The sequence below is a fragment of the Danaus plexippus genome, chromosome 5 (assembly GCF_018135715.1).
Source record: "Danaus plexippus chromosome 5, MEX_DaPlex, whole genome shotgun sequence".
NCBI lineage: Eukaryota > Metazoa > Arthropoda > Insecta > Lepidoptera > Nymphalidae > Danaus > Danaus plexippus.
Genome location: NC_083539.1, coordinates 3,735,564 through 3,747,002, shown reverse-complemented (window position 1 = coordinate 3,747,002; position 11,439 = coordinate 3,735,564). Strand labels below are relative to the sequence as shown.

The 11,439-nt window shown below is 27.7% G+C and overlaps 1 protein-coding gene across 3 annotated transcripts in view; it reads right to left on the bottom strand.

Annotated features, from left to right (window-relative positions):
- Positions 1–752: 752 nt before the first annotated feature.
- The window catches only part of LOC116769247 (tachykinin-like peptides receptor 86C), a 41,865-nt gene continuing 31,178 nt past the window's right edge, over positions 753–11,439 (bottom strand). For all 3 annotated transcript variants that reach the window (XM_061529451.1, XM_061529449.1, XM_061529450.1), the window contains exons 4-11: positions 10,853–11,066; positions 10,163–10,297; positions 7,675–7,752; positions 6,482–6,629; positions 4,876–5,072; positions 4,248–4,351; positions 3,004–3,093; positions 753–2,725 (exon numbers count right to left, since the gene is read on the bottom strand). In XM_061529451.1, the coding sequence (XP_061385435.1) occupies positions 3,050–3,093; positions 4,248–4,351; positions 4,876–5,072; positions 6,482–6,629; positions 7,675–7,752; positions 10,163–10,297; positions 10,853–11,066 (920 nt within the window). In that variant the 3' untranslated portion in view covers positions 753–2,725; positions 3,004–3,049. The remainder of the gene's footprint in view (positions 2,726–3,003; positions 3,094–4,247; positions 4,352–4,875; positions 5,073–6,481; positions 6,630–7,674; positions 7,753–10,162; positions 10,298–10,852; positions 11,067–11,439) is intronic.

The window sequence follows — 11,439 nt, the reverse complement described above, 5'->3', positions numbered from 1 at the left end:
CTCTCTCTCTCTCTGTGTGTGTGTGTCTGTCCAACATACCTTTCATTTAACAAAGTCTTGATATTAAAAGGAATAAGAACTGTTCATGAAACAACCCAAAAAGTATGTTCACTCCCTTATTATACCGTGTTAGTCTGAACATATGCCGCAATAATCTTTTTCTTGTTTAGTCAAAACTAGTTTTATGTAAGTTTGCTAACAAGTTTAAATACAATTTCATGCTTTTTTTAAGTTTAATTTCCAAAATTCCAAACTGTCACACTTTTGCCTTTTCGATATATTTTTTTCAATTTTCCCAGCCTTATATTCGACGTTATAAAATATAAATATAGAATGTTGCGAAAGGAGGGAAATTGTAAACTTTTTCAATAATCTCGATACACTCGTATCTTCATAAAGGGTCCCAGAAAACATTTAATTTCTCGTAATATATCAAAAGTTGTGACCATTTTCTTGGAAAAAAGGATATAGAAAACTTGATACAAGTTTGATTTCAAATAAATCAGACGAAACTTCGAAAAGATATTATTAATTATTTATAAAATTGAAGATATTTATTATTAAGAACCTTAAATAATACTTAATAGTACTTTACATAACAAATCCTATACAAAATCTTTTCTGTAGAGTTTGACAAAATATCGAAGTCAAATACTTTATTATTCGAGTTTAGGATTCCTCGATGGAAATGATGACGGTTACTGAAAAGTAATCGAAATGTCGGGTGGGTGTAAAGAAATAAAACGGAAGTGGAATCCACGCAATATGTTTATTCCTGTAGTATATTTTGAAAAATCTCTATGTAAGGTTCCTTTTTGAAATAAGTTAACAATTGAATACAACAATTTTGAAAGATAAGATAGCAATTTTGTATAGCATTTTACAAACTTTTCCTCTTTTGTACATCAAAGATCAGTAGTTTTTTTTACGTATAAAGTTTTCTTCTTGCGTACAATGGCAATTAAATAAGGAACAAACAGAATCTCTTGAAATTCTACCACGTTATTACGAACAATTAGTTAAACCAAACCATTTTATTTATATGTTCGAAAATAAAAACAGTAATGAGTTTTCTGAGCGAAATATATATCTATACATATGCTTAACTTTTTTTTTTTTTTTGGAAGTAATCATTGTAAACGATATAACAATAACCTTATTCCAATATCGAAAAGAGAACTTTTAAGCATTTATCAATTTTTCTGTGATTTTTTGTTTCATTACCAAAGTATATCACATTACGTTTTGGTCAGTTAAAAAGGATAGTGGTTGAATAATCTTTTCAATTATTAAAAATATTTTTGTTTATTTTTGTTATTTACAACGTCATCTGCTGGTTTTAACATACCGCGTTAAACTTGAATAAATGTTTAGTTTTTTACATATCATTTTGATATACTTAATATTTGTCCTAAAACTTAAAGCCAAAAGAAACATTAAGAAAAATTGATTTGATTATAATCCGTTCCAATTTTTCCTTATGTCGTTTACTTATTTCCACTTTTTTTATTTTATAGTTTTTTAATAAAGCATCGTCCTGTTTCCATCCAACGTTATGTTTAATAGTAAATAAATTTATGTATGTATAAAATAAAAAAAATAAAATATTGGCCTTCATGAATTTAACTCCTACTTTCATAATGCTCCTAATAAGTATCATGTACCTGTCTTTATGACCTATAAAATGTCGTAAAATCGCCTTAATTTATTATTATATTTTTTATTATATTGAATTATCAGGTCTTTTCGTTTTACACAGCATCTATCTAAAGTAGACCTTTTTTAAAAACAATAGTAATTTTTTTTTTAATTATAATAATATGTATGAAAAGTAATACATCAAAAGAAGGTTAAAAATATTGAAAAAATTTAAAACATTAACGATCATTTAATTTCAAAAAGTAAGAGACATTATTACAAAATGTAAGACATATAAATCTATAAGTATTCCTTATAAAATACCATAAACCTTGTCCTTGACTGGTAACTACACTCACAAATAAATCATTAACTCACACAAAGAAAAATTATTTATAATTTCGTACAAGAACAATCCCGTATAACCCATCACTTACTGAATTCTCTAATAATATTTTTCTTTAACATATTTGCGGGAAATTTAAAAACATTGAATATTTTAAGAAACAGGTGCGAAGAAACTCGCGACCAATAAATAAATATAACTGACGAAATTGAATATTATAGTATATTTAAATATATACAAGGTTTAATATTTACAAGTATTTTAAAAACCCCTGGAGAATAAAAATCCAAATGTGTAATACACATTATTTACAGATAACAACGTTTCCTTATTGAAATATATATGTATATTTTTAACAATATTAAGCTGTATATACATAGCTATCAATACAAAATTTATTAGTCCTTAAAGACTCAGCAAATTCAGAATGCGGTAGAGATGTTGCTAGTAAAGCTTTCAAACTTTTGTTATTACAAATACAAATTACAAAGGTTTCTCTAGTTTTCTACTATCGCGTATTAAAAATACACAACTAAAGCGATATTACACTGCATTTTTACAACAGAATAGAATAATTATGATTTCATTTATACAATTTATATCGATCGGAGACTATACAATTCCGAGAACCCTAAAGTTTATCGTCACACACGTGACAGTGACGGCCGCTGTCAGAGTCACCACGGGGGTTGCTCTTTACTTCCACACCATTAGTCACAATCGAAGTTCCGTTTGACATATCTGTACATAAACATTTTACCATTATGTATAGAATAATTTTTTATTCTTACAAATTATAGTATTTTTGCTATAATTTACAAAATGTTATAACTGGATTTTCTACACGTCTATAATAGTGTATAATTGTGATACATACTAACCTCGAAATAGGTTTCAGAAAGGAATTTAAAGACCTCACCAAAACAAAAATTATTCTCTCTGGACCTTGAATAGATTAATTATAATGACTTCGCTATAAAAATAGGATGAACAAGATAATGTCAAAACAAGATAACTACCATTGGCGGGCAACGAACGGGACAAATTGCTCCGCCTTCGTGATTGTCATCCACGGTTGAAGGATGAAAGGTCACGTTGTCTTTGGCTCACTGAAATGTAAACTAATTAATATTAATTCATACTGATGGCTCCCACCAGACACACGTTTTATTAAAATTTATCCAATATTACGGAACATATAACATGACACTCGAAAATAAGATAAAGTAGATAAATTAACGCAATAACTTTTCTTTGAAAATAACATTACCATTAGCTTAGGAGTGGTTTATTTCGAAATAAATAGATAAATAACACACAATACGAAACTCATTTGTCAAATTAAATCCTTTGATGCATATATAGTGTTCTAGCTAATGTTACAAGTTGTTACAGAAAATATAAAATTTATTGGACCTTTAAGTGTTATATTCTGTATTCACCGTAATTGAAATTTATTAATTTTAGATTACGGAAAATAATTTAATAATTTTGGGTGACGTAACGTAATTTAAATTTAATTGTGTATTCCTTGTTAGTATAGATGATTTCAAATTAATTTGAAGTTTTTGGTTTAATTTAAAGTGTATTTTATTAGAATATACATTTATTATTGGTATATATTTTAACTATCTCTTAAATAAATTTTCTTTCAAAACTTTTAATAAACTAATACGCTTTAAATGTATCATTTTGCTGTCATAAAAAAAATTGATAATAAAAATAGTATGCGACGTTTTTGAAACGAATCTGTTTAGGCTGTGTTCAAACAACGAAATAACTTCTTATAGATAAAGAAACTTGTAATTGGAAGGACAGAATTCTTTCAATTAATTAGAAGCAAATAAACTAAAGAATAAAAAGGATCACACCCTTATATTTCTCCTCGTTCGTGACAATTGAATCCTCTTAATATTAAAGAAGGGGCTTGTCCAGATGGGACACTAAACTAAATGATATCCCCAATTTTACAAGTAACACATGTTTTATTACTTCAATAAATAAAGAGAATACATGTCATTGTATTACTAATGAATCTTTTTTATCGAAACTTAATCTTAATTACCTTTAGGCCCATAATGACCAAACAGTATTGTAAACTTTTATCAGTATATTCGTCATTAAGGTGAATCAACAATTTCAACTTACTAAGTAATTATTCATAAACATACCACGATACATACACACATATTCAGATATACTTACAAACATAAATTCATACATACATACACAATGTTACCAGAAAGATAGAAAGAATTTTTACCAGAAAACGACTTGTTCATTTCCAATTGCTTTTTTAAGTTATCTGGTGTCGATGTTTTTGATGACCGTCCCCAGCACAGCACCAGCTTGAAGTATATTCTAAATCTAAACCGAAACAATAAAGGATAATATCAGTCAGGTCCTAGAACAGTCAAGTAAACTGTGTAATTGTAAACTAGCTTCTAAATGCTATTGTTTTAATAGTACAAGAATTTCAACTTATAAAGGGAAAAGCAAACGCAGAAAGTAATCTCCGTTTGCTTTTAACTGAGAAGTATATTTATTTTTATAAGTATATTTTACTAAATGAGCGACATAGTTTATGTATAAATTAATGTTATTATAAATAAAATACAGGCTTAATTTGAATATTAATTGGAATTTTTTACTTTTAAATTACGCAATAACTTTATTGTGTTAATAAAATAAAAATTATAAACTAGATATAACATATACCACAGTACAAAAATTTTAACTCAATACTGTGAAGCAGGTTATTAAATATTTTTTCGGAATTATAATATAAAATTCGATATTAATTAATTAATATTTAGAAATTACATTTTTCTCGACAAAATTGGAAACGAATAAATTTTATATGGAGAAAATATTACTATTTAAATACTCACTTGTTGCTCATCCAATAGTAAATAAGCGGATTGAACATCGAATTTGCCATGGCCAGCCAGTAGAATGCTAGATATATATGTTGAGCGAAAGGGGAAGATGCTAAGGACTGGTGATGGTAGACAAGGACGAAGTATGCATGATACGGCAACCAACAAAGAGCAAAAACCATCACCACGAGCACAAACATTCTCACCACCTGGTAAAAAATAAATGAAACAATCAAAACAAATCGTTACAAAAAACGATTGTTTAATATTAAGCATTTACTTCAAAAGAACAACAAAAATCTGTAAGCATTTAAAAAGGCTTTTTCGGACGTATGAAACTTAAGAAACCCTAAAAGGCCAATAACAATTTAGGAGCCCGAATCTCGGGTTGCATTTTATCTCCATTCAGACAATTTACGGTCTGTGTTTAAACGTCGAAAACTGTATCTAATGGACAGACGAAACCACAACAAATATTAATAGACGTCTGTCTACATTTTACGTTTCATTTTTATGAAGGAGTAATGATGAATAGTTTTTAATATAATAATATATATGTGCACACATATGTACTTCTTTGGCAACTGTAATCTATAAATTCATTAAAGATTAAAATGGTAATCAATTAAATGCGGAAAACTGCTATTCATAGTAATCCAAACTAATTACAGTTTTTCTTGGCTGAGGTGACTTAATCATGACACCACCAACGTCGAAAATTCATGAATTTCAAGAAAACTTGCAGGAAAGTCGTTAACATTTTCATACCTTTCCTTTTGCACTAATTACTTTTTCGAATTACATCCAATCGTCTAATGATTATATCGAAAGCATTTCCGTCATTCTGATAAATTGTCTACAAAACTATGTAGTATCACTGTCGAACAAAAGTATTGGATAATTACAGCTTTTTAACTTTAAAATCTTTTCCTCCAAGAACGAGACGTTCAATCTCTTCCCTCTTAATATTGTCTTTTAACTTTTATTTTTGTCCGTCGAGATCTTTCATTAAGTAACTTTGTAACAGCAAAGTTAGACTGGCGTGTAAAAAAAAATTACTTGTTTGTTTCAGAATTAAATTGTTACAAATTTAACCTTTAATGTTAATTGAAAAAAAATATTCCCGTCATTCGAATAAAGTGACATATAGGTAATAATATAAAAAATCTCTACTAAATAAAATTGCTTGCAGTAAGATCATTATTAAAATTATTTTTATTTCTTTTTTTTTTCCATTACTTCCCTTTTATTCTCTTGTCGTCTGCCTGCTTTGTTTTTTTATATAAAAAATCGACGTCATTATAGATTTTAATAAGTGAGACTTTAATTAATCATCGTAAGAAAATGTACACAAATCTACTATTTATATCGTAGCACCAATTTCATTTATTTATCTAAATCTAACGTTTTTGATATTTTATCAAAAAATTTTGGTCATATATAAAAAAAAATATCTTGTATCTTGATATATATTAGATCATACATAATTCCTACAGTATAAAATAAAATGAATGTGTAATAAAAAAACTATTGAAACAACAATTTTCTTTCATATAAATAAAAGTAAGAATGTTATAAATAGACAATTTCAGACCTGTAACCAACAAATGAAACTTACCTTTCTTTTAGATCGCACAACTTGCATCTGATGATGTGTACATTCACCAATAGTCCTGCCTCTTAAAGCTGAACTCATACGAGCGTACGCCCACACCATCACCGACATAGGAGCTACGTACGTTACAGCCAGGAAAATTAAGTTGTAGCTACAAAGGAAAAGGAATGTCACAAAATTACTCATTTATTATGAAAAACCGTCGGTAGGGGCCATGACTAAGTTGCACTTAGTAATACACTCTTTTTTACACAGTAGAGACTTACAAATCATTTTACTATCCTATAAAATAACTTTTATATATGACTTTGAATTTATTCACATATTAAACAACTGCAATATAAATATATATATTTATATATATATATATATATATAAATCTATATATGTAATGTCCTCCTTTTATAAAAATTGAATAAATACATTGAATCTAGTCTGACATTATGGAAATAACCTGACACTGAAAATAGCGCCGGATTTAAAATGTTGAAAATGATATATTTAAATATCACTAACAAGGTTATTTAAATAAATATAAAAATATACTTCTTTTACTCTTCTATGAAATAAATATGTGTATTAATTTTACAGTCCAATCATATACAATACAAATAAATTATTTGATTCTAAGATATTTAGTTCGTGATCTCTATAGACAATCTATATTAGATTTAGCGTCTTTGTAGTCAGTTGGGACCGAACTATTTAGAAATGTAAAACACGTTGTGAGTTCCAAGACGATACTGAATACAATTAATTGATGTCAAATATTGATAGAAAACAGGTTTTATTCAATGTATGAATAAGAGATATCAAGTAACCAATTTATTTGAGCTTATGTACACTTAATTACTTTTGTTAACTTAAATATTGATGAACCATGAAATAAGTTATGTTATTTTACATAAAAAATATCTTTCTTAATTTTTTTTTATTAAAACCCTAATTCTGAATATAATTTTTTTTCCATTTGATGAAAATTGAAAGTTATAAAAAATGGCATAGCCAAAACTTTTTTTAGGTTGAATATAATACAAATATTCTGTAATTATAGCGTTTCTTTGACTCGCTAGCTGAATTTTACCTATCTATCTGGCTCTCTGTTAGCTGCATAGAAATAAACAAAAGAAAACAAAAAAAATATCATCAAAAGGCCAGTGTATATTAAATGTAAGTGAAAGGGTTAGTCAACTCACTAATAATCTGTTCTTGAGGTAGGGTAGCTGCCATCCGGCCACCTTATGAAGCATATTTCTCTTTCTCCATTCACGTACCTACGAACATAAAATCCATTCATTTTTCTTTAAAAATACATATCACTACAACGTTGCAATCTTAACCTTAACCTACTGAATTCTTTCTACGTATATTTCTTTTATTCGATTTTTACCGACTTAAAAAAGAGAGTTATCAATTCGCCTATATGCTTTTTTGATTTTTTTTATCGCAAGTTTTCAGTCATCAAAGCCTTAATTTTTTGATGATTTTGATGTTAATTTTGTTCACAGTTTTATTGGTCACCAAAAATTTTCTATATGTTACAGTAGTCTAAGAAGAACCAGAACATTGTGGAAAACTAATGCCACATCGCAACTTTATGAATACTTAAAGAAAATAGTTTAATAATAAAATGGAAATTTATTTGCAGTTTGAAAGACTAGATGTGATCTATAGCGACAGTGGGATAACAATTTTTCATGGGTAAAATTATGTTTCTTCGTCGATATAAATTTATTTTTCCTTAAAGAACCTTCGGTAGTTTTACCGGATAATAAGTCCTAGCCTTCTTATACAGTCAGATTCTGATAATTTTTATGTATAATTATGACTTTGTTGCAAATAAATTTCATTGTGATTATGTGAAGATATTAAAAATTAATATAAAGAAAGTTTTAAGAGTAAGAAAGATTTTATTTTTAATGAGTTCAAATGAAAAGTCCTTGGATTGATCACAATTATCTTTTATTATTAGGCACATTAGGTCAATTATGGTATATGAAAATATTTTTGTTAATTGTTAACAACGTCCATACATTAACGATTATAAAATGAATTAAGTTTACCATCAAACTTTGAATATGTCTAACATATCTGAACCGTTTTATTAGTATTCATGTTAAACTGTCTTATTAAGGATCAAATAACCTTATTTTTTATTTAATTGCCTTTCTAAATTTGTAAATGACCTGTCTAATAATAACACCACTGTAACAAAATTCCTATATAAGACAGGAGAAACAAACGCATAAAAAGCAGAGAAAAAATTAATTTCTATTTGGTTATACGTAATTCTTAATATTGTATATTTAACCGTTAAAGTCTTTAACATAATCAGCTTATAAATAGTTTTAGTAATAGCCGTAATAATACATGTTGCAAACTTTCCATAAAGTAAATATTACATTGCCAGTTCTGTTTCTAGCCTAAGGGTTTTCAAAAGTTGAATACATAGCAACTAAATCTGAAAATTTAATAAACTAAGATCAAATTTTGACGATAAGATCTTTTAATATTACGTTTTTTTGTCTCCAAAAACTTGAGTCTATAGATATTGTTTTAACTATGAAATAAAAATATAACATAAATATGTTTTAACAGTCTGTTTGAGTTCGGAGAGAAAAGCTTCCGTCAGTAGCAATATCGACCTTGTGTGTAACTCAGATAGAAACAATTCAATGGATCCATTTAGAAGTGTTTTATTACATTGCTTTCATTATGTAGGCTTTATTGCCAGACTGTTTTCTTTTTAATTAAATCAGCTTAGAATAAAATTGATCATTATAGCTATTTATACAAATGCTTTCAGAGAAAAAAGTTCGGACAAATGGATTCTAACACAATAACCTAATATTTTACAGAGTTTACGCAAGGATCTGTATAACCAAGACAAAAAATATAATGACTTTCAATAAAATTAGTTTTAAATCAACAACTTCTATATAAAACAAAAGATAAACAAAGATAAGTTAGACAATACAATTGCCGATTTGTATCCTAACATAAGTAGCTTTAGTACCGAATGTTTGTAATAACCATAGATTAAGAATTTATAACGTTTTTTTAAATTGATTACGAGAATATCATGACTATTCTGATTGATTTAGACTTAAAATTTATTCTGCAATAATAAAACAGATAAAAAATCTATAAAATACACATGTTTTTACCTTAAGCAACATTTTGATATGACATTGTGACAAAAACAGCAAGACGTTACCTGAAATTGGCATGCAGGTCGTTTTTGTCAGATAAATTACCAAAAAAACATTGAGCCACAACATGGCGAAACCATATTTATAAAAAAAAACGATACAAATTAAAAGAAACTTTGGACAATTTAAAATAACTAGATTACATAAAACATAACTCGTCTCCTTAATACTAATTACAATTAAACAAGATGAAATTCTAGTGGTCGAGACTAGGAACCCAACTTTAATACAAATGTTACATCAGTCAACAAAAGTACAACTTTGAAAGGTTGCTTAAGCTGAAAATCCTTAGGTACTTAGAAAGGAGTTAGGCACTGCTAGCTTGCAAGAGCCATTTTAATAACTTATACCTGTTCTACAAGACCTGTGTTACTATTATAACATTATTTTTTTCAACCTAAAATTATCCTGTAAAACCACAATAAAAAGAAGCAAGGTAATATATAATTTATATTTTAATAAAAACACTCACTTTTTTGTGTAGGTGTCAGAATAAAGTAGGCTAGGTAACGCAAGTAGCGCACTAGCAAACCATACACTGAATAAAGCGGCACGAGCCATAGACCGACTCAATCTGTGTTGTAATGGCTTCACTATAGCCACGTACCTACAATAACATACACAAAATTTAAAAGATCAGATCATATATATGTAATTCAAATTGTTAATTTCTCAAGATTTTCGAAACACAAAAAGATACATAACAATGCAAGGGAAATCAAACTAGATTACTTTATAAGTGACAGTGCAATGGAGAAATGTTAAATTTGATCCTTAATTGAACCCATCTCCTCTAAAGTGACCCTTTTGCTGTCAAACACTTGCCATTGATTTAAAGTCCCTTTATATGTAAAGTGCGTAAGCATTTTGAATGTATTAAGTCTTAACAGCTTGTTAAATGTTCGAAGACTTATGTCCAATTTTTCTAAAACTTACTTTATTTATGTATGTAATTTGAGTCCTAAATAATTTTATAGAACAGCATAATTAACATATTTGAATATTTCAATAAAATCATTATTAATGAAATGTAAAAAAAAGGTAATTTTCAATAAAAGGATATTAATTTCCAAATTAATACAAAGTATAGAAAAGTCAAATTTCAAAGGAGAAAAGTAAGAAATACTATTTATTGATTATTGAGGTTAGATCACTTACGTACCTGTCAACAGTAATAGCAACAAGTGTAAATACTCCAGCAGAAACTGTCAAATTCGCAGTGAAATTACTAGCTGTGCATGTCACCGAGCCGAAAGGCCAGTGAGCCGTGACAAGAAACACGAAGTTGGGAGCTCCATTCAGAGTTGCCATAAGAAGATCAGCGACCGCAAGATTCACGAGGAAACAATTTGTCACTGTCCTCATACGACGATGAGCTAACAAAAAAATAAATATATTATTGTCCTAGTGAGGTTTGTTTACCTCTTTTTCCGTTTCGTTGTCCTTACTAATCTTTATATATATATATATATATATATATATATATATATATATATATATATATCATACACAACCCGTGTACCAAAAAGGAACTGTCAGGAATCACAATTTTTTCCTATTTCGCAAGTAATAATAGACTAAATGTGAACAAATTGTTAGGATCTTATATTTTTGTTCTAAAACGTTAAAATAAAAAAATAACATTTTATTGTATTCGCCTTTAACTATTCATGTCATTATGTTTTATTATTTAAGGTTGTTCTTCTTTTTATTCTGTTGTGAATAATTATTATACCAATATATTATTTA